The sequence below is a fragment of the Platalea leucorodia genome, assembly GCF_965183815.1.
Source record: "Platalea leucorodia genome assembly, chromosome: 2".
NCBI lineage: Eukaryota > Metazoa > Chordata > Aves > Pelecaniformes > Threskiornithidae > Platalea > Platalea leucorodia.
Window position 1 is genome coordinate 15,419,189 of NC_138824.1, and position 26,935 is coordinate 15,446,123.

Here is a 26,935-nt window from a genome sequence, read left to right on the forward strand (position 1 = left end):
GCCGCGCATGCGCCCGGCGGTGGCCGGCGGTTTCCCGGCGCGGCCCCACTCCCGGGCAGGGGCGGTGCCGGGCGGGGGCACCTCTCCCCCCCCGCCCCCTTGGTAGGCACCGTATATAGGCCGGGGCGCGCACCAGGCCCGCCCGCTGCGGGGGGCCCGGCGGGAGACCGTGAGTACCAGGGGGGGCGGGCAGGGGGTGCGGGCGGGGGCCGGGCCGCGGCCCGGTGAGGCCCTGCCGGGAGGGCGCCGCTGCTGCCTGGGCCATGCCGGGCCTCCGCGCCCGGCTGAGGGTGTCGTGTCGTGTCGTGTCGTGTGTCAGGGGGCGGCTGCGCCCGTCACTGGCCCCGCGGCGCCGGCCGGTGGCCGCTGCGGGAGCGGGGCCGGGGCCCTGCGGGAGGCCCGGGACGGCTGCCAGCGGCCCGCGGTAGGGTGAGGGTGGGGGAGCGGCGAGCGAGGCCCTGCCGCGCCGGGGAGGGAGCGGGGGCCTGGGGCTGCCGCTGGGGGTGCGCGGCCGCGCCCGAGCCGCGCCGGGGGGATTTCGGTGCTTGAGGTCTGAAAACTTAGCGAGGGGTGCTTAGAAGGTAAACTTGCTTTGCCTGGCTTATAACGCAAGTGCAGAAGAATATTAAATTGAGTTTTGAGGTTGCTATACTTTAAATATCACTGCTCTGGGCTTCAGTAACTTCTTAGTGTCGCTGCAGGATAATGGAAGAAAAAACCCATGAGATTCAGAGCAGTTGGGTGGCCCTGGAAATCAGGGGAATTCGGGGCTATATCGGAGGACAATGTTAGAAGAAGAGTGTTTGGCAGAAAATGACTGCAGGATCTCAGGTTTAAGTGATCCTGAATGTTTTAGGATTATTAGGATCTCAGTTTGCTCTGATATTTCTAGCATTTACTCTGAGGTATCTGACTTCAATACAGAAACTTGCTTAACTTCTTGGACTAGCGTTGTTCATGTATGTTGGCAGCTTAGTCCCACCATCTGTGTCAAAGGAGCGGATTGGTGTAAGGCGTTTGTAACTCATGTCCTTAGTGATTAAGAAGCTAGTAGTAGTATTAGTGTGACCATATTAAGAACAAATCTACTAAGAGCTACTGAGATGAGTGGAAGTGGCCTGCTGTTTTCCAGTAGGTGATTTTTTTCTAGAGCTGCGTCATCATGACAAGTGTAACTGTTCTGAGTCTTTCTTGGAAGAACTTTTTAGGAAGTGATACTGTAGAACAGACTGCTATATAAGTATATACGAATAAATATAAAATTATATATTTAAAAATTCTTGAATTTTGTCTTTGCTCTTACCTGAAATTTTTGATGAAGTTCAGTTTCGCTGATGTCCTAAACTTCAAGTATCTCCGGAATTACCTAAATAAGAAATTCCAGGACTCTTAATTGAAGTCAGTGTAATAAAACTACATCTTTGTTTGAGAATCTGCAGGCTTAAACCAATTTAAATGGATGCAATTTCTTTAGAACAAGATCCTATCTTTAGTTATACAGCTTGTGATCAAGCAGCCTGATTCATCCATCTGCCAAGGAAGTTCTGCTTATGGATTAAACAGTTTTGCATATGTGTTGGTAACAGGGAAATTAACTGTGTGAAATCCACTCCATGTGACAGTGTGTAAAGCTGACTCGCTGAAATTTTGTAGCTAACATTACAAAAAAGCTTACATTGGGATTTTAGTGTTTCATTTTGTGTAGTTTCTGTTTGCATAGACATTACATGCACCTCATTCTGTGTATTTTGAAATGCTCCTCTCTTTCTTCCTTGCAGGTTTTGTTCCACCCGAAAGAATTAAATGATTGAAACTGTAGATACTTACAATTTCTTCTTGTGAACAGTCAGTATCAACATGGAGGCGTAGGCACCTTAGAAGGGACTTCAGTCTGAACTCTGGGAGGTAGTTCTGTGCACAAATAAAGAAACTAAGTCTTCAATTTTTTTTTTTTTTAATCTGAGGATTCTGTTTGCTTTTGTATGCCATAAACATGGCATACAGAAAAAACTTAATTCAACAGGATAAAGCGTTCAAATGTCCCGACACAAGGCAATTCATTTATGTTAAATTTGATAACTCTATACTTGTAGCTAAGGCACCAGGTTAAAAGTGAAATGCTGTGTTCTGCCTGCACTGACAGTGTGATAGCCAGAAAAGCCTGGGGTTATTCCAGGCTTGTTAATTAAGACAGTTCATCCTTGTCAGAGACAGCATATAGGATTTGTTTCTCGTAGCTGAATATTTGATATGTGTGAAGTTGAGTATAAACTAACTTCTTTATTCTTAAAAAATATTACAGCAATATGCAGAAGTTGAGAGTTTTTTTGCAAGTCTAGTAGTAGCAAATATACCAGCTCAGTTCAGTAATGTCAGTTCAGGGGCTCTTTTTTTCATATGCCTTTTGAGCTTGATAAACCATTATTTTCAGCCTCCTGATGAGGTTTACAAACAGAAATCTTTACATGTGTCTAAGCTGCATATTTATCAGCTGTCTCGGGTGAAGTAGTTCTTAAACCATTTAACATATGTTCTGGTTAAAAATTATGTCGTTTTAGTTGCCCACCATTTTAGTTTCTTTATTGACAAAGGATTTTGATAAACCCATTTGAGGTTTTTCCCCTCTGGATCCCACCTCCACTAGCCTGACAAATTGATACTGCTCTCCCAGATATACAGTACGAGGAAAGCATGCGATGCCTATATAATTCAAGGGAAAGTCCTTTTTGACATGCTTTCTTCAGTTGTCAAAATGGGATGGGGCAGCTTTTGCACTGAAAGCAGCTGTGTAAAGTACAAGAACTTCCCAAATGTTTAAAGGCTGTTAATCATGAGACTATTTCTAGTCACTGACGCATTGAAAGTTGCATGTTAAAGTATTTCATTTTCAGGTTCTCTCTTTTGTACAGGCAGGGGTTATTCTGAATTGCCTTTAATGCACACAACTACCTCCCAGAGGAAGACTTGTCCCATTCTTCCAAAAATAGTCCATTATGAACATAATGGAAAATAGCCCTTCTGCCTTCAGGAAGCAGAGTGCTTTGTGTGGTGAACTGAAGTATGACTTATCCTGTGAACTCTACAGAATGTCAACGTTTTCTGCTTTCCCTGTTAACGTGCCGGTGTCAGAACGCAGTCTTGCCCGGGCTGGGTTTTATTACACTGGTGTGCAAGATAAAGTTAAGTGCTTCAGTTGTGGCTTAACATTGGACAACTGGCAACCAGGAGATAATGCTATGGCAAAACATAAACAGCTGTATCCTAGCTGCAGTTTTGTTCAAAACATGCTTTTAGTTAACAACCTCGGACTGTCCTCTCGTTCCGCCTTTTCGCCTCGGGTCGCAAACAGTCTCTCGCCATCTCTACATTCCATAACACTTTCTCAGAGTTTAGAACAAGTTGGATATTTCAGTGGATCTTTTTCCAGTTTTCCTCAAGACCCAGTAACTACTAGGGCAGCTGAAGACCTTTCATTCTTGAGACCTAAACTTCACAATCCTTCTATGAGTACAGAAGATGCTAGACTACGCACTTTTCAGTCATGGCCGCTGACGTTTCTCTCACCCACTGATCTGGCAAAGGCTGGACTTTATTACTTAGGGACAGCAGACAAAGTGGCTTGTTTCACCTGTGGTGGTCAGCTGAGTAACTGGGAACCAAAAGATAATGCTATGTCGGAGCATCGGAGACACTTTCCTAACTGCGCTTTTGTGGAAAACCTTACCCGAGACCAGTCAAGTTTCAACGTTTCAAATGTGAGCATGCAGACCCATGAAGCACGTGTTAAAACATTCATAAATTGGCCAATTAGAATTCCAGTTCAGCCTGAACAGCTCGCGGATGCTGGCTTTTACTATGTAGGTAAGAAAAACGGATGTCTCCAGTTTTATTCATATTGCTATGTCAGCATTTACTGTAAAGTAAATTGTGTGAATATTTGCTAGGTATTTTGCAGTTTGTTTGTTTTTTTTTTTTTAAAGGCCGCAATGATGATGTCAAGTGTTTTTGCTGTGATGGTGGGTTAAGGTGCTGGGAATCAGGAGATGATCCATGGATTGAGCATGCAAAGTGGTTTCCAAGGTAACTTGCACAATCTTTATCATAGTTTGTTCACATCCTTACTGCTTAAATACTTTTAATTTTGGTAGATATGTACTGCACTTAACTGTTAATTAAAACATTTCTTCATTAAGCATGGTATTTAATGCTTTCCATTTCATAATTAAAAGCTGCATGCATCCCCAAATCGCTGTTAGCAGCTGAGGCTGCATTGTTAACGAGCATACTTATCTAAGAGAAACAGTCAGAAAGCAGACAGAGGAGAGCAAAAACTGCTGAGAAATGAAGTACAAGGGAACATCGAACTCCTTTGGTGTAGTTCTGTGCCCATGCTGAATGTTCTTGAACCAGTTTTTCAGCAGGTGCAGTTTAGTTTCTTAGGTGTGGAAAGGCTTGTGAAGAAGGCTTCAGCAGTTGTTTGACAGGTCTCTATTGGAAAAATGACAGAAATAACTTTTAAAAATGTCCCCCATAATTAAATGGCAATTGCATACCTAATTGCTATCTGTGCCTGTGGAAATCTGCAGCTGCATTAATGACAGAAATAACTGCACTTGATTTCAGGAAAGCTAGTAATAGTTCTTCACATTGCAGATCTCCAACTAGTCTTTGATGAGCAGTTTACCAGCTAGTGTTGGACTACACGGTGTATGTAGAGTTAAATGACACCTTTGTTTCCTTCTGTGTTATGCCTGTCAGTAGATGTACTTACAAGATATAACTGCATTAGTGAAGCAGATCTGGCTTTGATAGTGGTGTTAAATTTTGTTAACTTCTTTTGAATCATTTGAGTAGGAGATAAGAATGGTGAGATGTGAGATAGAAACAGTTTGTCACTGCACTTTGTAGTGATGCTGACACGGTATCATTTCTCATGACATGCCATTTTGATTAGAAGTGGTAGCAGAAGGTAAAGCTGCTGCATTTATATACCTACGCCTGCTGACTGCTGAACATCATGGAAAAGCTTTATCAAAGTGTCACCAGACACTAGGCTATATCAACCTTTCAATTAAGAGGACTCTCTCCCTGCTGAAGGAAGAGAAACATATATTTAAGTTATGCTGTGTTACTGTAAACTGTTTTAATCATCTGTATTTTTTTCCTTTGGCAAGTGGAAAGTATAATTTAGTACACTTTTCTCAATGTTTCAGGTGTGAGTATCTGCTTCGTGTAAAAGGAGGAGAGTTTGTAAGTCAAATTCAGGCCAGGTTCCCCCATCTTCTTGAACAGGTAAACTTTATTGTTCTGTAACTTTGGTTTTCCCTTGTTGAAGAGCGCTGTGTTCTTTTTGGGAGTTCAGTCCATTTTTCTGCCTCATTTCTGCATATATTTCTACTAGGTTTCCAACATGATAAATGCTCTTCATGAGCACAAAGCTGAAACCAGTGCTGAACCATGGCTAATGGACTTGGACTAGTAGAGTTTAACCTGTACAGATTACTTATGGAAAGTGTTATGAGGCAGTGAGCTCCTTTGTGTCAGGAGAGGGAAATTCTGATTATGTAAGTTTCGGTGAATAATGCAGATCAGTAATTGTTATTTTAGAAATCAGTCATGGACAGCCTGAATTATTTCTGTCCATAACTCTTCTGTCAAGAGTAAGCCAAACTTCTCCTGATGGAAGTGGTCAGCACTAACTTTGTATTAGTAACAGAGTTGCACAAATTTGCAGACTTGTGTAACCGCGTGTAAAATACTTAATGAGTACCATTCAGATAAAAAGCTTAACATGGTTGATGAGGGAAGAATGTGTTAGAAAGGTATGGAGGGGGAAAAGCAGTACTTTGATATTAATGTAGTTCTGTTGTGTTCCACAGCTCTTGTCAACCTCTGATACGCCTGTAGATGAAAACATTGATCCCCCAAGTATGTATATTAAAGCATGTTTTTACACTTCCTCAGCATTTTGCAAACATAATGATTGCCTGTCCAAAGCTAACTTGCTTACAATCCTTAGATTTTTCTTGGAAACAACAATATTATAAGAATTTTCTAACTAATGATAGAAGCTGGGTAGCTTTGATGTTATATGAACAAACTTCAAGGAAGCACCTTTAAGAGATCTTGTCTTTCATTTTCCGTATTTTCATACTAGCAGCTCGTATTAAGATTTTTGGTTTTGAATGCTTGGCATCTGCTGTATTTGTGGCTTTTAGTTTCATGGTTGCATTAAACAAAAGTCAATTTGGCATTTGTTAAATTGACCTATGGTATTGGACTTGGTGGAATAGTTGCTCAAGGGTGTCATGACTATGCAGTTATGCAACTCCATTTTTAGGCACATAGCCAGGTAAATGCTTTGAGTTGAGCAGCATTGGTCAAGGAGAGGGTAAGATAAGCTGATAAAGTGAAGTCTTTCTGAGTTGGACTCTAGTTATGGTGGAAACAAACTCTTCCCAGAGGATGAGTGTGTTTAGGCTGTCATAGTCCCTGCTGGTTGAGGACAATGAGTCAGAATCCCACGTGTCTGGTGCTTAGTAAGTTGAATGGAAAATACTGATCAAGAGCTGGAGTAGAGCAATTGTTTGTATTATAAACTCTGAATTTTTATATCCCCCCCTGACATTTTTCAAGGCTGAAGTTAGAAATGACTCAGTATAAAAAAAAAAGCTGCTAAGACACAATGGAATTCTCTGTGGTTTCTCTGGATTATCCTAGATTTTAGTGAAGGCCTGACATGGATTGAAGTTTATCATGGATTCAGTCCAATTGAATCTAAGTAACTGACTTCCATTTTTAAAGCTAACTACTTAAAAAAGTCTATTTAACCATTGAAGCTTTTTAATGCTAGGTATTCACATATATATGCATACGTGTAGGTAATGTCAATGTGTCCAACTTCTGGGTTGTATAGGTATTTTATTCTTTATATTATACACAGTGATTTTCCTCTTCTAGTTATTCATTTTGAAGCTGGAGAGAGTCATTCAGAAGATGCAGTCATGATGAACACGCCTGTGGTTAAAGCTGCCTTGGAGATGGGATTCAGTAGAAGGCTAATAAAGCAAACAGTGCAAAGTAAAATCTTGGCCACTGGAGAAAACTACAAGACTGTTAATGATCTTGTGTCTGATCTGCTCATTGCTGAAGATGAGAAGAGGGAAGAAGAGAAAGAGAGACAATTTGAAGAAGTGGCATCAGGTACGCATCAGGCATGAATAAAAGTGAAAGCAGAAGTGGTTTGTATTATGTATAGTTTTTAGAATTGTTTTTGTTCATTAAGTGATTTAGTTTAATTGCTGTTAGGATCAGCTTCTGTAAAAGCATTGTCAGGGTATCTGTATGGAACTAGCAGTCTGGGAATTGTTATTCCCTTTCAGGAGGATGGTTCACAGAGGTGCCAAGGTTTCAGAATCACCTGATTCTCTCCACAGGAACAAAGACATTTTCTTTTAATTTGTGTGCCTTTATATTGGTGTTAATAAAATAAATGGAACCAAAATACTCTACTTGGCACACTCTACTGATTTTTTTTTTTTTCTTCTCCAAATTTGCCTGCTCTTTAAGCTACTTGAATTGGTGAGCCACCATCCACAGAGGCCATAAACTTTTACAAATTTAAATTCTGTAAGATGGCCAAAGATCTGCTTTTCTGTGTCTGACTTAACCATGTAGGTCAGCTATTTAACAGTGTTTATTTGATGTGTCTTTAACATTTCCTGTTGTTTTAATACAATGCAAGTTTTGAAGCCTAAAAATCCTACTGTTCTTGAGTCTGTGAAGCAGTAAAACTTCTCAATTATAAATGGAATTAGAACTGCTTCTTTCCTACTTGCATATTCTATCAAAAAACATAGATGGGTTCAGCCATTAAATCTTAATGGAAACTATTTTTTTGTTATTGTTTGTGATAGGCTATTAAAAAAAAAAATCTTTCGAGTCTGGTTGTGCTCTCCTTATGGTTTTCTTGCACACAATTCTTTCGGACACCTCTTAGAAAAGCTTGATTCTATCTACATCTCGGGCATGGTTTTGACTGCCACTGACTAAAGCTAACCTGTTGGTTGTCAGTGAGTTAGCATTGGTGTTATGCAGAGGTGTTTTTTTTTCTTTGCAATTCTGTGGAGAATGTAAGTCTTGCTTGTGTGAAGTTAGACAAGATCCCCTCAGATAACTGAACTTGGAGATGGGAGCAGGAGGCTTCATTGGTGAAAAGGCTTCAGCTCAGAAGCTGCTTGTATGTGGTTTTAAGTCTGTTCTTATGTGAATACATACACTAAAACTTACTGAGATCTTTATTAATGATGTGTAGTAAGGGAACATTTCAAGTAGAGCTTAAAGAATCTATCAATTATTGTTAAGCAGAAATGCAATTTGGAGTAGTGTATTCCTAACGAACATGTAATCTCCTTTGCATTCCAGATGATTTGTTCTTAATCCGGAAGAATCGAATGGCTTTATTCCAACGTTTGACATGTGTACTTCCAATCCTTGGGAGTTTACTGTCAGCTAAAGTGATAACAGAACTTGAGCATGATGTTATTAAGCAAAAGACTCAGACACCATTGCAAGCGAGGGAACTGATAGATACAGTTTTAGTGAAAGGAAATGAAGCAGCGAGCATATTCAGAAACTGTCTACGAGATTGTGACCCTGTGCTGTACAAAGATTTATTTGGTATGTTTTTTTTTTTTTTAAAAGGATGTAAGGTTATAGAAGTCTAACCAGTGCTGTCATAGCAACCTAAAGATAAAAAAAAAAAAATCAGATGCTGTTTGAATATAGATTAGTCAACTGACTAGTATTGTTTGTTTTTTTTTTTTTTCTCTTACTTTAGTGGAGAAGAACATGAAGTACGTTCCCACAGAAGATATTTCAGGTATCTCAAACGCTGCCTCATTACTTTAAAGGGTATTGTGGGGCAAATAGCTAACACCATAACAAAGAAAATTACTTTGGTTAAGAAATAGGTTTTATGCTTTAATCTCTCCTTAATTTTGCTTTGGTAAGATGGACTTACCTGAAAAAGTTAAGTGCACGTGCAGACTTGCAAGCAAATCCATCTGCTATAAGCTGTGTCCTGTGCTTTACACGTGCTTTTGCACCTAAGGAGGTGGAGCTTTCTGGAGCTTGACAGTTCAAGCACATGCTGGACTTGGGCCTGGTACAGGCTCTCGTTCAGGCATTTGGCAAAGACTTGACAGTGAACAGTAGGTTAGCATTTCTCAGCAGATATTGTTATCTCTACATTTCCAAAGTGGATTATAGATGTTATCTACCTTGACCAGCAGCTGGGTAGATAAAAACTTGTCAGACATGGGATTGAGTTTGCTCTGGTTCTTAGTCCTGTAGTCTAATATGTTAATAGACTGCAGAAAAGTATACAAGCCTGAAGTCAGCTCACTTCCACCAGTCAGGCTGTGCTCTGTGCTTCTAATAACCAAGCAAGAAAAGTACAGCATTTGATAAAATGTAAACATTGGTTGGTCTCAAGAACTACCGTTGGCGTCCAATCTCAGAGTTGTTTGTTGTCTGACAAAAGGGGAAAGTACATAGTTCCTTGCATTGCTTGCTCTGAGCTCTGGAAAAAGTAATTATTTTCTCACTGCCCTCTATATTTAGTGAATAAGATGCAATCATGATAGGGAAATAAAAGGTGAAATGGAACATGGCTGTATTCTAATTAGAATGCACATGTATTCAGTCGTCTTAAAGTTAAATAATTTTTTCCAGGTTTACCGATGGAAGAACAATTAAGAAGATTGCAAGAGGAAAGAACATGTAAAGTTTGCATGGACAAAGAAGTTTCTATTGTTTTTATTCCGTGTGGTCACTTAGTGGTATGCAAAGAATGTGCCCCATCCCTTAGAAAATGCCCTATTTGCAGGGGGACAATAAAGGGCACAGTTCGTACATTTCTTTCGTAAGGAGGGAAACTTGCACAATGTCTTTGTTCCTGTCATCCTCCAACTGCTGAAGCTTAAGGCAGCAGTGTCTTGAGAATGGAAAATTGCAGTGCAGAAGATGATTAATCAACTACCTAACACTGTTGTGTAATAGTAAACTGTAACATCATCATGAATATACTAGGTCTTCCTTGCCAAGGACTATTTCTGTTCGTAAAACCAACTTGATACTAGGATGAAGTTTTTGTAGTTTTCCTTTCTTGAGTAAGGAAAGCAGTTTCACTAATATGCCCTTGTGTCAGTTTGAATAAAAAGAAGTTCTGGTTGAGTTCCTAAAATGGAGCTTGCCATAACTCTTCTCATGAGTTTCTTCCATGTGGATATGAGGAAATATATTGATTGCTGTTTATTAATAATATTAAACTTCAGCTACTGTTTTGGTTCTGTTTTGGCATTCTTGTGGACTTGAGAACAGAGGCTAACTGTTGCAGGAACAGCAGGACTTTTTGTAAGTTTTGTTCATGTCTAGATGCGTGTGTAATGTGTATTAAAAATAGTTTCTATGAAGACTGAATTAAAATATTTCTGCTTCTCAAATGAGTGTTTCTTTACTCTGTTCCTATTGTTGGCTTTTCTCTGTGGGCTGCAGTGACTAGAATGGTGGCTTTTCCTGACAAAAGTTTGGGGTTGGTTGTACTTTTGCAGGAAAACAATAAAACTTAATTCTGTGTGTCTTTCATTCATTTTTGAACAGGGAAGTGAGCTTCTGTACTGCTTGCTGATTCTGTCTGGTGAAGTAGGGGATTCAGATTTTTATCCTTGTTTAAAAAGAAACACGCAAACAAAACCCTAACAGCATCTGGTACTTCCTTCTGTCTTGCTTTTTCAAAGAATAGAAATCCTGGCTGGGAATGGTCCTCATGACCTTGGAGATGAGGCAGAGGGTAGCTATACGGCAGTATAGCCTTTATGCTAGGGATGAAAAATGGAAAAGCTACTTTTTTTGTGTTTGGAACTTAAATAGCAGGATCTTCCAGCCCACTCTGAAGTCTTGGGTCTTGTTTTGTAAGCTGGTAGTCCAGGGACTCCTATTTCCTTACTGGTTGACTCTTACTTTACCCTTTTTGGCTTTGTATCCCTAGACTTGCATAGTAGATACCTACAGAGGGAAAGTGTTTCTAGGTCAAATAGTGGAAGAATACTGCCAGGGTAAAGGCATCAGATTCCTGCAGTGGTGGTGTCACTTTGGTTCTCATTGTGAAGTCAGTTGTCTTCAGTCATATCTTGATGCCCAAGTGTGGACCTCTCAATCTTCAGGCCTGCCAGTGATAAGATGTTTTTCACAGTATTTTGCCGCCCTATGCTCTAGTGTGAGGTGAAAATGCTATTTCTTAAAGTTTCAGTATGCCAGTGTTTGCAAGTTGTAGGCATGTAACTGCCTTTCACCACTTCATATATGGCTCTTAGCTATACATGTGTTGTGTCCTCTAAAGAAAGAGCACCCCATATGTATGAAACTAGCAAAGCGTATACGTTAAACTTGTGTGGGCTGTGTAATGTGACTCATAGTGACTTACCCCGTGTAACGGTTGCCTAGTGTTCAGAGCAAGGCTTGTATTAAGTGGGGGAAATGTTTGCCACTAGCAAATAAATTTCCATTCATACTTATAGATGCTGTATGTTTGGCATTTGTATACATCTTTCCTGTTGTGCATCTGAGTTGTAATTTAATAAAAGTCCCCTTCTTAAGTCTGTGAAAGAAACCTCTGGGTCTCCTGCTATAGTCACCTCCCATCTTGGGAGAGCTGTCCACCGAGTTTGGAATTTAGGCTATGTGTGGAGTTAACAGTGTGTTATATTTCTAGCACAGCATTGAATCACAGTTTTGGCTAGCTAAAAATGCCCCAAACGTACTTTTATTTGTTAATTATGTGATTGAGGCTGATTCAGTAGCAGATTCAGGATGTTTCTATCAGCAGTACTGATCACTAAATTTAGTGAGGACAATTGTGCAAAGGAAGATACAAATACATCCTAGTTTGTTTGTCTTTGCCCTGTATCTGCAAGCTGTACCTCCTGAGCTGGAGTCCCTTTCGGAATAATACTGCAAATACTCCTTTTGAAGAAGTCTTGCTTTGCTGTCTGGGGGGTTAGGGGAGAGGTATAAGAACCTGGCCTGATCTGTCTTTAAACATTTTTAGTGTGAATTCAGCAACACTGATGGTTGGTTTCATCCATTCTTCTGTAATTTCTGCAGCACTGTTTACTGCTGTGCCTTAGCTGGCACCCTAATTATTTTAAGGCTTTGGCATACATTTCTTGCAGTACATAGGATTCTTTACTGTAACTGTAGATTGGCTTGCTGTAGTTCTTTTAAATGTAGGCTTTTGTCCAACGCCATTATGTGTACGTATCCTCCCTTTAATTTTGATGTCAAAAACGTAAATGTTTCAAACCTAGCATGTAGTTTTAAAGAGCTTTGATTAACATACTTCTGCTTTTCTGGTTTTGAAATGTTTCTAAAGGCTCTTTTGACTTCTGTAGCAACTTAAAAAGTTGTCAAAGATTATGACTTCAACTTTGATGTTCAGACCCAGGAATTGGTAATATTAGAACCAAGTATGCTTTCTGCAGATTAAGGTGAGTCTCCAGGGGGAGCTGGAGGGGTCAGGCTCCCCTGAAGAGTGTGGAATTGTTAGTACGTAAGCCCTATTTCTGAACAGAGGAGAGGATGGGGAAAAACATAGTAGCAGGCAGACTCTTTAAGCAATGCATTTTTCTTTAGAACCATATGGGGTTAGAGTTTTTTCAAACACTGCAGTTACTACATATAGCTCAGATGACAGGATATACAGGGCTTTAAAAACTGGGTGATTCAGGTGTTCAATGTCACTTGTGATGCCTGAGCGTATCTCGGGACCTGCCACATACCCCTCAGCCCTGGCTGGTGAGCGTTTCCAACGTCCTGGGTAACTTCACGCAGCACTGGCTGCCTGCACCTAGGCACCTGAACCGCTTTCCGAGAAGTGGAAGAACGTGATCTAGAAACTATGGGGTGAAGTTCTCTGACCTAGTTTTGGCAGGAAGGCTACGCTAGGTGATGGCTTTCCACTGCTCCCCGCTATAAGGACTGCGGTTGCCCTGGTCTGTAATGCTGTACATGGGAGCAGTTACGCTCTCCTCAGTACTATTCCAAGAAAGCTATAATAAAACTAGTTGTCTGTAGCACAGTGCAAACAGAACCCTAGCAAAATGTTAAACCATGGAGAAGACTGCATAGTGTGATGTTTGGAGAGGATCGAGTGACTTCTGTTACTTTGAACCAGCTGACCACATTCACACTTTGTTCTGTGTCTACTTCTTTCTTTGAAAGCATTTTCCAGAGCTCTGACTGGGTTGAACAGCCATAAACAGCCCCCCGTCCCCAGCTTCCCACGCTGATCAAGCAGCTCAGGGTCTCTCAAGGCCATCCAGAGCTTGGCTTGAGCTGGCAGCCTGCCTTTGCGTGGCTTGGGGGGGGCAGAGGGCGGGAACTTTGGGATCATTGCAGTTCAGGGGTCAGAGCTGCTGTAAGATGAAGACAGAGGGCAATATTCCCAGCTTCTGTAAATGGGCAATTGCTTTTTCTGAACGACGCTTATCATATCTGCAAAGGATCTAGCCTGGAGCAGTTGCAGTTTCTGGTAGTGGTTTGAGACACTGCAAGATTGAGTGGCTTCCGAAGCAGCAGCTGTGTGTTTTGTGAAGCAAGCACCACAAAGCTTTATTGTAATTATTTAGTGGTTTCCTGCTTTTTTTGTGTGTGTTCTTGTTTCAACGGAATGCGTATCTTTCTCTTCTGTTTGCTTTTGAGCATTGACCAGGAGGCCCAGTGCTCTTGAAACTGAAGACAGCATGCAGTCGTAGCGCCCATGAGTGATCAGACTGCCACCAGTCCTTATAACAGAGCACTGCTCTTGTATGCTGAAATGAATGGCCGTATGTGAAATATCTAGGAACTCCCTTAGCATGATATAAAAGAAAAATCTTTATATTACTGCTTTTTGTGACTGAGAGAGTTAGTGGTTTTTTAGTAACTCCATAGTGCCACACTCTCAGAACTTGGTTCTTTGATATATTCCTCACAAGACCTCAGAAGAAGAAAAGCACATGAAATTGTAAACAGCGTATTCATCTGCCTTTAATTCTGCCTTGTGGCAATTGCAGTGTCGTGAGGCCAAGGTACGCAGCATCATGTTTAATGTTGCAGATGGGCTGGACTTGCAAATCCAGGTTTTTTTGCTGTTAGTTATTCCTAAAGTGATCCACCTCAGCTGTGTGAATTCAGGCAGGAGATGTATTCTGGACACGAAAAGGTATTCTGTGCTCTGTTGAACTATTTAACGTGCAATTGTTGTCACTCTTGCTCCGGAGGTTCCTAGTGCAGGGGTAAACTTCCTGAGACAATAATAAATCACCAGGCCTTTGTTTCTGTTTTAGATTGAGCGTGTGATCGCAGGGGTTCCTGATGCTCCAGCCCAGCTTCCTCACTGATGGCTGCTGGCTGGGACCCTTCGAGCCGAAGAGTCTGGGGTGTTGCATACAGCCTGCGCCAGGAAGAGCAGAACTCCAAACAGCAGATCCTGCTGTGCTATTTTAAAAAAACAAACAAACAGGTGAGTTATTTTTTTTCTCTTTGAAGAGATGAAAATATGCTGGAACATAGCAGGAAACTGTTTGCACAGTAAGCAACGTCCTAGCAGGGGCCTTCACATTGAGTTTTGGCCTCGTGAAATATTTTTAGGGAGAAGCTGGAGAACTTGCCAAAGATTTCTAAGCTCACGTGTTAGAGGGTGTAGACTTGGTCAGAACAAAGATCTCTTTCTTTTGGATCCACATAGCTTGCCTTACTGATAGTCTATTCTTTTGGCAGACAGAGAAGTGAAATACTCAATGTTACGGAGGATGAGATATTAGTTAGGGTTGTGATTTGCCCAATGGAAGATAGATAGCTTCAATTCTAAGGGAAGAATAAAGTCTTTAGAAAAGATTAAGTCAGTCACGTATGCAACAATCAAAAGAAGCAAGCACCCCATTTGTACAGACACTCGTTGCTTTTCTTTCTTTGTGAACCCTGTCAAGGAAACTGAGTTACATTCAAGTTTTTCTTCTAACACTTTAGAAGCACCCATGAACTCAGTGCTGGCCAGGTGCAACACCTTGGTTCCCAAACTGGTTTAAACTTCATGTGGAGAAGGTCAGAACAAACAACAGACAAATTCAAAATTTTGGGTATCAAAGTGAGAATACATTTCCTCTTGGTATTCTAAAAGGAGCCTCCAGAACTTGGGAGTCCCTTTCATTCTTTCAACTTTCCGAGTTCCTGAATTGGATGTTTTGAAGTATAGGGATGACCTGACACTGAAGGATAAAATTAATCATTGATCCAGTCTTCAAAGTAGTGTTTTTATAGCGAAGCAAACACTCAATTCTCATGCAAGCTAAAACTTAAGACAGTGCAGGATCAACACCAGGAGCTGGCAATCCCTGTGTCTATGCTGTTTGTGAGAACTGTCAAATGCAGATTCCAAAATGCATTGAACTTTCCTGGTTTTTAAGACTGCTATCATCTCAGTCATACACCGATCAGGACTCCCCCGGCGCTGTCTAAAGAACGTGTTTACATTCTGCCCAGGTCCATTCTCATTCTATCTGCTTCCATATCACGGGTGAATTTTTAACCTCTTGAGTTACCTAAGCAGTGTTCAGTCTCTGATGCTGTTCCACTTTGCTTTTGGCTATATTGTCATTTTGTTGCTTATATCTTTTTCAATAAAGCATGTTAAGAATGCTATGTATGTCTTCAGGGCAAAAAATAGAGTGGCATGAGTATGTAACAGTCTCTGAACAAAAAGGAAAGCTATGAAAGTAGATTTACAAAGGGACAATGTTCAAGTTCCTGAACGTTATCACAGTAACATGACCTTGCTTTAATAGTTTTTTTTAATAAAAAAACAAATATAGCACTGCAGCATTTCTGGACTGCTTTGAAGCCTTTGATGCAGGGCCCCATCAAAACAATTAATTAAGCTGGAAGGGCTATGATTCGGTACTAGAACACAGGCTAAAGGAGAGTTGCATAAAAAGGAAAGACCTGTGGGAGGAAGGCAAAATGCTGCAGTCCTGAGATGTGGTCATCAACCGATCTTGATGTGTTTGAACAGCAAAAGTAACATTCATGGTATCTGACCTAAGGTAGCTATGTTCTGTAGCCACTGGATGACTTCCCAAGCCTGTAGTATTAAGTAAGGGAAATAAATTTTAATATGAAGCACAAACCCATGAATTTTAAGGATTAAAAAGGGGTATGGGGTTGCGTAAAAGAGCTGTAATAATCAATTGACTGCTGGTGATGGGCTTAAAATATAATACTGTAAATGCAGTTCTGCCATGTGTCACCAGAGGGGTTCCTAATCAAGACAGAACTACGAACTGCGTTGCTCAGCGTCAGTACTAGCAAGAAAACAGATCTGCAGTCCTGTTACGAGGATGAACTATAAACAAACAGTTGAATCATCTTTACAATATTAATAAACAACTCAGTTAAGGAACAGCTGAAAGACTGACTGTAGCGTAAGTATACCTAGAGAAGGGGAAGGAGCTATTTGTGCTAAAAATTTGTTGCATAAAACGAATATAAACAGATCGTAAACTTATGATTGAATTTAGAATGACTCGTCACCGGAGGAGTGAGTGGGAAGAGACTTCCACAAGGAAGGGATTACATTTAGGAAACATTTCTTCGCCGAGAGGGTGGCCAGACACCGGAACAGGCTTCCTAGAGAGGTGGTTGATGCCCCAAGCCTTTTGTATTTGGACAATGCCCTCAACAACATGCTTTAACTTGGTCAGCCCTGAAGTGGTCAGGCAGTTGGACTAGTCCCTCCCAACTGAACTAGTCTATATTCTATTCCCCAGTTGCCTGCGATAGTGCTAGACTTCAGTCTGTGAGACAAAAGACCTTTTTCTGTCTTCTGCTCCTACTTCAGCACTATACCTCATATTGGTCTAATATTTGGCAGACTCCTGTGGCAAACTCTTTCAAATACTCTTTCCTGACAGAAGTGCTCATCTTTAGTTAATATAATCAAGACTTTTGAATGCTAAATTACTACTTCAGTTATTTAATACAGTCAACTCCTCTACTTGTGTAGAGCGTAGCAAAATTCAGGTCCACTGCTTGTTCCAATGCTGTAGAGCGACCTCCAGGACTGAGGCCTAAATACGTACTTCATGGTGCTATGATACACTGAAAAGCTGTCCTGTTCATCCCACCTTACAGGTGTGTAACTTAAAGCTGGGTTTGCACTTACTGTTGGAAAGCAAATGTAAAGTTAAGGTTTACCAACTGCACCTCACTTTGTCTAGTATCCAAACACCTGAAAGGAGGTCAGTTTTTGTATTTGCACTGACACCTCTGAAATCTTAAGCACATAATTTTCCTTTATTGTAGTAATGAGATTACAAAATAGATTACAAAATAGATTACAAATGCTTGAGCTGGGCAAAAATGGTATTCTAGCATTTAAAAGTATATACAGTGAACACTTCTTATTCAATGGTTATGCCTGAGGAAAAGGTTGAGGGAATTATGAAACCGTCTAATAAAAGAAAAATCCAACTGAAATTGATATAGTAACTCCAAAGATTTAACTTTATTTATTCATCTGTACAACAGAGGTGAGACAATCCCAGTAACTGAGTTGCACTTAATTGTCTTAATTTCTACAAAGTAAGGAATTGCAGTTCTATGGAAGAATTGTTTCCAAACTCTTCAAGTCAAAACCAGAAGTTTTCCACCAAACAATGCAATTAAGAAAAATCACAAAAAGTTACTTCAAATCACTCTTCCCCCTGTACCTCAATCTCAGTAAAAAACAAAACAGCCCTGCAACCCCCGTTTCAGGTGCGTGGCTGGTGCTAGTAAGACTACTCATTAGCCATGGTTTGCGGGAGCCCGCTGTGCCTTGGACACAACAGTTTTACTACTCCATGTGAAAAAGGCAAAAAACCATCCATACGGCTGCTTTAACACTGCACGTCAGAAACTATTGCTCAACAGAAAGTTAACTTGTGCCAGAGCTGTAGTCTGACTTCCCCGCTGCGTTGTACCCCAGCCCCCTGACGGACCTACCTGCAGTTCCCGTTGTGACCTTCCTCAGCCGTCCCCACCTCCCGTCTGTGCCCTCCATGATGGACCAGTGCCAGCGGTAACCAGGGTGGTCAAGTCCCACCACACCAACCCTCTTCACCAGGGAGAGGTCTACAAGCAGAGCCCGAGCAGGACTGAACGATTATTCAGTGACATAAGGCGACGCAGGCCCATGTTTCTCAATCCCTGCTCTAGTTTTCCTTACACCAGTGTAAATCAGGAGCCCGTCTACTGGAGCCAGCAGGTTTACCTCAGCGTAAATGCAGAAGTGATACGGAAGCAGCATCAGCCATCTTGCACGGGACCCCCAGTGCATTTGGGCCTTAATCTAAAGGCCTTCTGAGAGATGCCCTGTTGCCTTCAGTGGGCTTTTGACCAGACCTCTGTACATGTGTGCAGCAGTACCGAGTTCTGAAAATAGTTGTAAAAATAAAGATTATATTCTTCTAAAATGCTTACAGATTTTCCACTTCTCTGTGCAACTTCCAATGCTGCTAAAACATTGCATGCAGCTTCATAATAATAAAAACCAAGAGTGAAGCAATTGCTACATTCAGCTTAAAAGCCAATTTTCAGAAGCAATTTTCATATTTTATATTTATGATGGTGCAATTACTTTTTTTCATTTTTATTTTATCTTCAATTGCACATGCTTCATTAGGACATGCTAGAAAAAAGAAGCTATGGATCGCATAGTCTGTTTTCTTATAAGGACCCATTTAGAGAAAAGGGTTGTGGATGGGTGTCTCCAGTCTGTCCATGCTTCCCGCAGCTACTCTCATTGTATAGCCTGTTAAGGAAAGTCTCCGCAGGTCAGTGGTGAGCTAATGACTGAAGTTTAAAGTACTCATTATCACCCTCTATACAGTTAGCAAACCATGTCCCTTTATAGCCTAATACAAATTAACTAACTAACTCAATTGTTCAAAATCTCTAAATTAAAGTTCACATCAAATTTCAAAATAAATACAATTTAATACAAAATATTAAGAAAAAAAAACACATTTTACTTGCAAAAACCTATGCTTGGTCTCAAAGATATCCTATTTAACCTACTATATCCATTATGGAACACACTGGATTTACGCAGAAATAATTGAACTTACTTAGAATTGCAATGATGTGATCCACTGTGCTAGTAATTAGCTATTTCAGACTTGTGCGTGTACCTTAAAATGACTCAATATGTGTGTTTCTTTAAATTCGGTTACAAATACTGGAAAAAGAAAATACTGTCTCTACAAGTGCCGAGTTCCTCCTCTCCTTAGGAAAGCCAATGCAAAAAAATCAGGATGTTTAAAGAGCTTCTCAACATTTGGCAGGATCACACCTAAGACAGATTTAGAAACTGTGATCATCTTTATGAAAGAAACTGTTTCAGAAGTTACTGCAGCTGTGATAGGATGGGTTTCCAACACTGTCTTCCCTGAAGTCTCTTTAAATGATGGCATCATGTTCATCACTGTAATAGAAACACAGTAATTAATGTTCTGCAGTACAAGCAACAGTCAACATGAGAAAGAGCCGCCCAGCTGCTGCTGAGAAGGTTATTTTGTGAACGGAGGCCGTTTTGGTGGGAAGGGCTAAGGGCACATTGATCTGGGAGTTACAGTCCTCTCTGAGCCAAGCCTGAAGTTAACAGAACAATTTCATTTTGTCAACACTCCTCTAGCTTCACTAGCCTCATTAACATTTTGGCTTTCACATTTCATTCAAGTAAATATCTTTAGATCAGCTCTTGCTCAGGCATTTTTATCCTATTTATCTTGCCTATACCCAGTAGCAACAGCTCATCAAAGCCAGTTTACAAGCTCAGCGACAGGTTTCCTTTGTTTTAGAGATACTGTTGGTCTGAATCCCACAATATTCATTCAAACACTACTGTGGGTAAACATGTGCAGCAGGGACTGGTTCAATTCCATGACCAACAAGCAGGAGTCAAGATGGAGAGAAAACACAAGGCCTAAACATTAGCATCCCAACAAGTCTAATGACATCACCTCACTTAAGCTGCTCAACAGAGATGGATGATACTGAATAGGGAAAAGAAAAGCAACCTAGTTTTAAGGATTCCCAGTTCTTACGCTAAATGTGGGACAAGGAGGCAAGTCTGGAAGCCTGGAAGAAAACTGAGTAGAGCTGGGTATAAATGGCAAATAAGATGGTACAATTTTGAATGAACTATTCACTACAAAAGGGGTGAGATACAAGATGAAGTCAAAATCACAGATGTGTCACTGGTACTGTGATCTCGGAAATGAATGCTGCAAAGGAGAGGAAAAGAGTACCTCCACAAAGAAGAACCATACCCAATACAAGACTGGACCTACTAGCTCCTGTCCCCCAATCTCGTATCATAAAGGAGAGACACCAGTTGCCTGGAAGAAGTTGGTGGCAGAGAATCTGTTTAAATCATTTTTTTTCAATTTGTAGTCTACAGACAGTCTGAAGCCCACAGACAATTTCTAAAGGCTGTTGAAAAGGTAACTAAGAAAAGCAAGCTTACTCTCAATAGGCTTGTGTTTGCTGTACAGCACTTACGCTCCACAGGGAAAATAGCAGCAGCCAGCAGCTCAAAGAAGGCTGAAAGTCACTGGTGTACACAGAGTAAACAAGTGACTTTAGGGGGGATCCAGCCTACACCTTTCAACAGCCACAGCACAGACTCCTTTATCTAAGAGTCTTAGCTGCCCTCACAGTAAGTGAATACAAACACACATGGATAGGCTGATTCATCTGACAGATGTACCCTACCTTAGGGTAATACGAATGACATGAAATCACTAGTTCAGATGCAGATGCCTTTATTTGGTTAAATGAATTCTACTTCTCATTTCATGGACTTGTGAAAAGTATTTAAAGCAGGTTCAGTGCATGTAATTTTATGGACAGGTTTCTGGAGTTGAGAACGAGATAACACAGAAAACTAAATATTAGAAATCAACCAGTTGGCCTGCCTATATTGCAAGGTGGGGCAAAAGTTTGAGTTTATATTGACAACAATCAAATACTGTGCTTTTAAAAATGTGAATAATGACCATATTGCCTTTGAATGTTTTCTGTGGCAATAAATAAATGAATCAATTCAACAGCAGTGGCTTAAGAATGTGGAATATTAGATGTCTGGCTTCAAAACTGGCCGCTCAAACTAGACTTGAAGGTATATAAAAGGTGATACAAAAGAGATGGTAGCAGAGTTACAAGATGTCATATAGGTAATAGAAAATAGAGCTACTACAAAAAAAGTAATGGCAAGGGGGAGGAAAACGCCAAAGAGTGAATAGACAAATAGAGTCCAGGAGAAAGCACCAGGAAGAACGAGAAGTCTTGCAAATTGCAACAAACATTTCAAGGAACTGTTTTCAAGGAAACATTAGCTATTCATGGAATAGCTAAAGGACAAGGATCCTTTAAAAACACAAAATTATTTTATATCATAGATCAGAGAAAAAACCCACTCAGAAGAGAGGCATAATAATAATAATGAGGAATAGCTGAAGTGGTGAAGGACAAAATATCATAGTTAAATCTCTTAATGATATTAATATAATGCACATTAAACAAATGTATTAAGAGTTCATTCTCCTTGTTTTGTTTGTCCTTGTTCCCCTCAATAAAGTAATAAATTGACAACGGACAATCCCTTGGGAACTTACATCGTTCTGTACTGAATGCCCCTTCTAGAGTGATAGGTCTTGCATCCGATGTAGAGAATAACTAGGGCTCCAAGTGTCAGCACAATGCCACCTACAAAACTCCCCACATCAAATCTGGAGGTTTTGGCTACGACAGCCTCAGATTTTGATGTGGCTGAAAAGAAGAGAACAAAAGGCACTTTTTACAGAGCTTGCAAAATTGTGTTCTGAAGGACTCCTCTATACCCTGCCCTCTCCGCTGACATATCACCTAAAGACCCAACCAGACAAATGTAACACAGAACAACTGGCAAGACACCAGCCACACTGAAACCTAGAGCTCTGTTTTTAAATGTCAGATTCTGGTAACACAGAAGGAGCTGATCCCACTACTTGCTGTCTCTCAAAGACTGATTTCCCCTTCTCCTCTCCGCCTCCCTCTTTCCCCTTCCTTTTTTCCCCCGTTCTCTCCTCCTTTCCACACATGAGGCTCCTGCCCTTCTTAGGCCAGTTCTAGTGTTTTTCATACCCTCCATGAGCCAATTTAACTCACTAAGCTGGCCTGAAATTAACCCAAGCAGAAAAGAAGTTGCTTTTTAGTCATATGAGCATACAGAGTCAGCCTGCAAAGGGGTCCAACAACCACCAAGTCAGCCAGTACAGTTACGTGGTGGGAGTAAAATACTTCTGGTGGCAATGAGCTGTTGGATTGCTTTACCTTGTCTCATGGAATTGTACCCTCACTCTGCAAGTGAGATCAGCTCTGCAGACCAACACAAATATTGACATAGATAACATGACCTCAGATAAGCCATAGCAGTTTCCATGTGAAAACTGGTTTTATCTGCTGCAAACTCCCACCAAAAGACCCAGTCTGTGCCCATCTCTATTTGTACTTGCCACAGAGTGTGTTACATGGCAAACTAAAAGTTCTGCTGATGACAGCTTCACCTACCCAATAACGCTTCACTGACACGTGAGCAATCCTGATCTGTTTAGAAGTGTAAGCACGAAGTGGTGTGAAGCAGCAGCTAACCACAAGGAAATACTGAATTCTACACTTACTGTTTTTGTATGAAAGGGTACTGTCAAACTGTACTTCACAAGTTTTACATGAAGTGTGACTCATTCATAGTCATACTCTATCCTCCATTAGGGATAAAATTCATTACATTGCTACAAATAGAGAACAAGTCTTATGAGGAGCAGCTGAGGGAGCTGGGGTTGTTTAGTCTGGAGAAGAGGATACTGAGGGGAGACCTTATTGCTCTCTACAACTACCTGAAAGGAGGTTGTAGCGAGGTGGGGGTTGGTCTCTTCTCCCAGGTAGCAAGCAACAGGATGAGACGAAATGGCCTCAAGTTGTGCCAGGGGAAGATTACATATTAGGAAAAATTTCTTAACGGAGAGAGTGGTGAGGCATTTGAACAGGCTGCCCAGGGAAGTGGTGCAATCACAGTCCCTGGAAGTGTTCAGAAAATGTGTGGATGTGGTGCTTAGGGACATGGTTTAGAGGTGGACCTGGCAGTCAGGTTAACGGTTGGACTCTAGGATCTCAGAGGTCTTTTCCAACCTTAATGATTCTATGATTCTATGAAACGTAGCTAATGGAACTCAGTCTTTCTACCAACCCAGCAGACATATTTTGAGCCACAGGTCAGCTGTGAAAAATTAAGAATTAGAGATGAGTTCAAGTAAGCTGTAGAAGGGAGAGATGAACAAATACGGAAGTTGTATTCAAAAGCCAGGCTTTCTCCTAACATTGCTAAACAACTTGCTGGTGGCTGCTGGTTCAGACCACTCACGTTTTTTTTTCTAAGTATGTCAGGTCTCTCAAGTTAACTGAAGCCTTATTTAAGTAAGTAGAGTGCTCAGAGCAACATTGTTGTAGCCAACTTAATAATAAAACCTCACCTTCCTCTTGTTTTTCAGCATACAAATACCTTCTTTCTTTGTTATACTACTGTAAAACTAACAATTCTCCAATTGTACAACACATGTCAACATGTATACAAGCCTTTGTGAGCTTCTTGAAATGTGAACTCACCTGTTACAGAAGTGAAAGAAATCTTGGAAGTGGTCACCACTGTAATATTGAGTTGTGATGATGTGACTGATGAAGTTGTGGTGGATCTTTCTGTCTGGCTGGTTTTGGTGGGCTGAGTTGTCAAGGTGACAGACATAGTGGTGTTGGTGGGCTGACTGGTACTGGTCAGATGAGTAGTACTGGTGGACATACCTGGGAAATTTTTATTAGTGATATCACACAGAAAAATACATAAAAATAATAAACTGTATACTCATTGAATAAGATAGCATTTATCATGCCCAAATAGAATGACAAAGTAACAATGAAAATGCCACTGCATGGATATCCAAGCTTGCATACAGACTGTTCCCCTACGCATTTTCTTTGGAAAGACCTAACTTCTCATTTCTGGGGCTTGAGGTCAGGAATGGTTTAAAGGAAAGGCTGTAAAGAAAATCTGGGTAATATCCGATAACTATTAGAAGGGTCCATTTTTTTTAATAACACTATCCAATTCCATAGAATCACGCATAACTTACAGATTTTAAAATGTGATAAAATTCTGGATCAAGAGTGACTTTCCATTCCAAGCGCCCAACTTTTCAGATAACTAAGCTTTTCCGATAAGAACGGATTTTGCATGAAAACGCACCACCCCCACCACCCATTTCAGTAATGATTTAATCTTTAATTTGGTTTTGAATGAAACACTGGCTTTACTAAGGCTGCCTGTATATTAAACTTAGCGGAGAGAATTCTGTAGATATGTTAAACTTAAGGTTCAAAAGGTTTTCTGCACATGATAAAAGTTCGACTAAAGTAAATCTGCTGGCTTGTATCACTTATTTAGTAGCGAGCTGTCTTGCCAAGGTTAAAACAAAGATTGGAATGCTGTTTCACAAGTTTAATTGACACCTAAAATCTTTACTTTTTACTCTACTCTTACCTAACACTTCCCCTTCCCTCCTCAGAGAGCAGTAATGAACTGTTCAAAATAAAAATACCATGAAGCAAAATTCAAGAATAATAGAGATTGATATTTATAGCAAAATCCTGAGAACCTTAGTAGAAGGCAGCCAGTTAGAATGATCTTAAGAATAATTACTTATTTTTCTAAGAAGGAACTAACAAGAAACATGAGCCTGTTATGCAACTAACATTTCTCTAAGCAGACAATATGAGGCAAACAGCTTTTATGTATGAAGGAATTTCAGGGAGAAAAGGCTCCCTTTGCAGCTGTCTACTTCTGTATTATTTCTGTAACCTCACACAAGCTGGGTTCATTTTAAACACCACAAAAGCTTTTCATTACGGGCATTCAAATGTCTAATTATACCCATGTTTTCTTGAAATTGTCTAAAACTAGAACAACTGAAGAATAGGTAGTTTCATCTCAGTTCCACAGTAAACTTGATATTAGATTTCTGCTTTTTTTATACAGTATCTAAAATGTTTCTATAGAATAATCTTCCTGTAAGTGTGGTTTAAAATGTGAGTAGCTACACACAGAATGGTGTCTTTGCTAAGACTTAAGTATCACTGTTTCCAGAACAGATGTGAACATCAAAAACTTAAAAAACCCAAACAGTACGACAACGTAAGCATTCAGAAAGGAACTGGCCTACACAACACTCTTCTGAGACATTTAACATTAAAACTACTGAAATAGCCCAACACAGTCCCCATAGTAATTGTTATTTATTTTCCTGTTCTTTGATGTTATGATTGTGTTGTGCCATAACCCTAGCAAACACTTTGAAATGAGCATTCATTGAGATGGAACAGTTGGAGTACTATATTCATGTGCTTACCTTGTTACAATTAGGAAATTCAGTTCCTCTATGAAGCATGTGTAAAATACATCAGATAAAATTCAGGGCACATTTTAATACTGACAGGTAAACTCCCCAAAGGCACAATAATCTATAAATATCAAATGGTTCCCCACTGTAGGAAATAAGCAAGGAAACATCTATATGGAAACCATCTACAGTTATAGGACATGAAACCACAGCTGGTAACTGCATTCCTAATATAAAAGATACCAAAAGAAAGACAAATCTGAATGCAAGTGTCAACCAGTTAGTGTTCTGGGGTTTGTTTTTTTGAGCCATGATTTCTGAGTGTCAAACTGGCCTGTGTTTCTGAGCAATATAATGGCTAATTGTTCCATGCCTAACATTATTAAACAATGTTACACAAAGATGGTACTTATTCCACGGGCATTAAATTACCCTATAGAAAACCTGAGTCAGCACAAAAAATATCCAAGCAGCTATCATGAGGCATTTCAGCAAATTTGTACATTACTTTTTTCCCCCCTTCTCTTTCCTACTAGCAATCCTTTTTTCTTACTTTATCAAGATTACAGCACTTGGTGATGTAACATTAAGAGTAAAATCTGGTTACTCTCCTACAGACTTATCTTTCATGATGTATTTAGCATCAGTCATTTCAAAACATCAGTGGGAGGCTGTCTGAGGCAGCTGGAGAAGTTGGGAAGCTGACATGAATTGGGCACCAATCTGTTCTTCTGTGTCTTTGAAAAATCTTACCCGTACTATTTTACCAACAGAGTTAAGATGAAGGAACATCTGCTAGCAACATCTGTTCTTTTATCTTTTATTTCCCTAATTACCTTTCCCCCAAAAAGATAGCTGGGCTTTGTCGAACATCACACTGAAACTCAGACTGCCCAAGTTAATTTTTATTATTTAAAAAGGATGCATGCCAGTAATACAGTTCAATCAAACTACATATATAGCGTAAAGACAAGAATTCTTAGCAGCATGCACTACGCCCTTAGTGTTCTAACTCAGTAAGAACAAACACAACTCAATTTGCATAAGCACCATGCTAACGTACAAAATAATTATTATTAAATGCTCTTCCTAAAATAAATAAATACTCTCCTTGGCATGGAAAATGACTGAATGAGACAGACTTTTGCTTCTGCCATGAAAAGCTTCCAAAAAAAAAAAAAAAAAGGCAGAGACTTTAAGTAAAATTAAGTACGTATACCCAGTAGTCTTTCTTCTGAAGAGGTCAAGACAGATAATCAAAATGAACACACATTGTCTGAAAAATCTATGAAGTTTCTAACAAATAGAAAAAAAAAAAAATTATGTGAATCATGAACTGTGTCAAGCAAGCACATCAGTTTGTACTCTGC

General features: G+C 40.2%; 2 protein-coding genes across 12 annotated transcripts in view; one reads left to right on the plus strand and one right to left on the minus strand.

Annotated features, from left to right (window-relative positions):
• Nucleotides 1–20,309, plus strand: BIRC2 (baculoviral IAP repeat containing 2). 11 transcript variants are annotated; one of them, XR_014230834.1, is made up of 12 exons: nucleotides 2–169; nucleotides 1,779–3,861; nucleotides 3,981–4,080; nucleotides 5,214–5,292; nucleotides 5,880–5,928; nucleotides 6,961–7,203; nucleotides 8,425–8,679; nucleotides 8,840–8,881; nucleotides 9,736–9,783; nucleotides 14,388–14,563; nucleotides 15,070–17,229; nucleotides 17,854–20,309. XR_014230834.1 is itself a non-coding variant. In XM_082337735.1 (9 exons), exons 2-9 carry the CDS (start codon nucleotides 2,994–2,996, stop codon nucleotides 9,927–9,929), a joined length of 1,830 nt encoding a protein of 609 aa, XP_082193861.1. In that variant the 5' UTR covers nucleotides 1–169; nucleotides 1,779–2,993; the 3' UTR covers nucleotides 9,930–10,535. The 11 variants fall into 11 exon arrangements, 1 of the variants encoding a protein (XP_082193861.1); XR_014230835.1 differs by having other exon boundaries at nucleotides 15,070–16,520; nucleotides 16,617–20,309; XR_014230833.1 differs by having other exon boundaries at nucleotides 15,070–20,309.
• The window catches only part of TMEM123 (transmembrane protein 123), a 19,120-nt gene continuing 8,759 nt past the window's right edge, over nucleotides 16,575–26,935 (minus strand). The window contains exons 4-6 of the mRNA XM_082337736.1: nucleotides 23,782–23,973; nucleotides 21,756–21,909; nucleotides 16,575–19,561 (exon numbers count right to left, since the gene is read on the minus strand). Of these exons, the coding sequence (XP_082193862.1) occupies nucleotides 19,537–19,561; nucleotides 21,756–21,909; nucleotides 23,782–23,973 (371 nt within the window). The 3' untranslated portion in view covers nucleotides 16,575–19,536. The remainder of the gene's footprint in view (nucleotides 19,562–21,755; nucleotides 21,910–23,781; nucleotides 23,974–26,935) is intronic.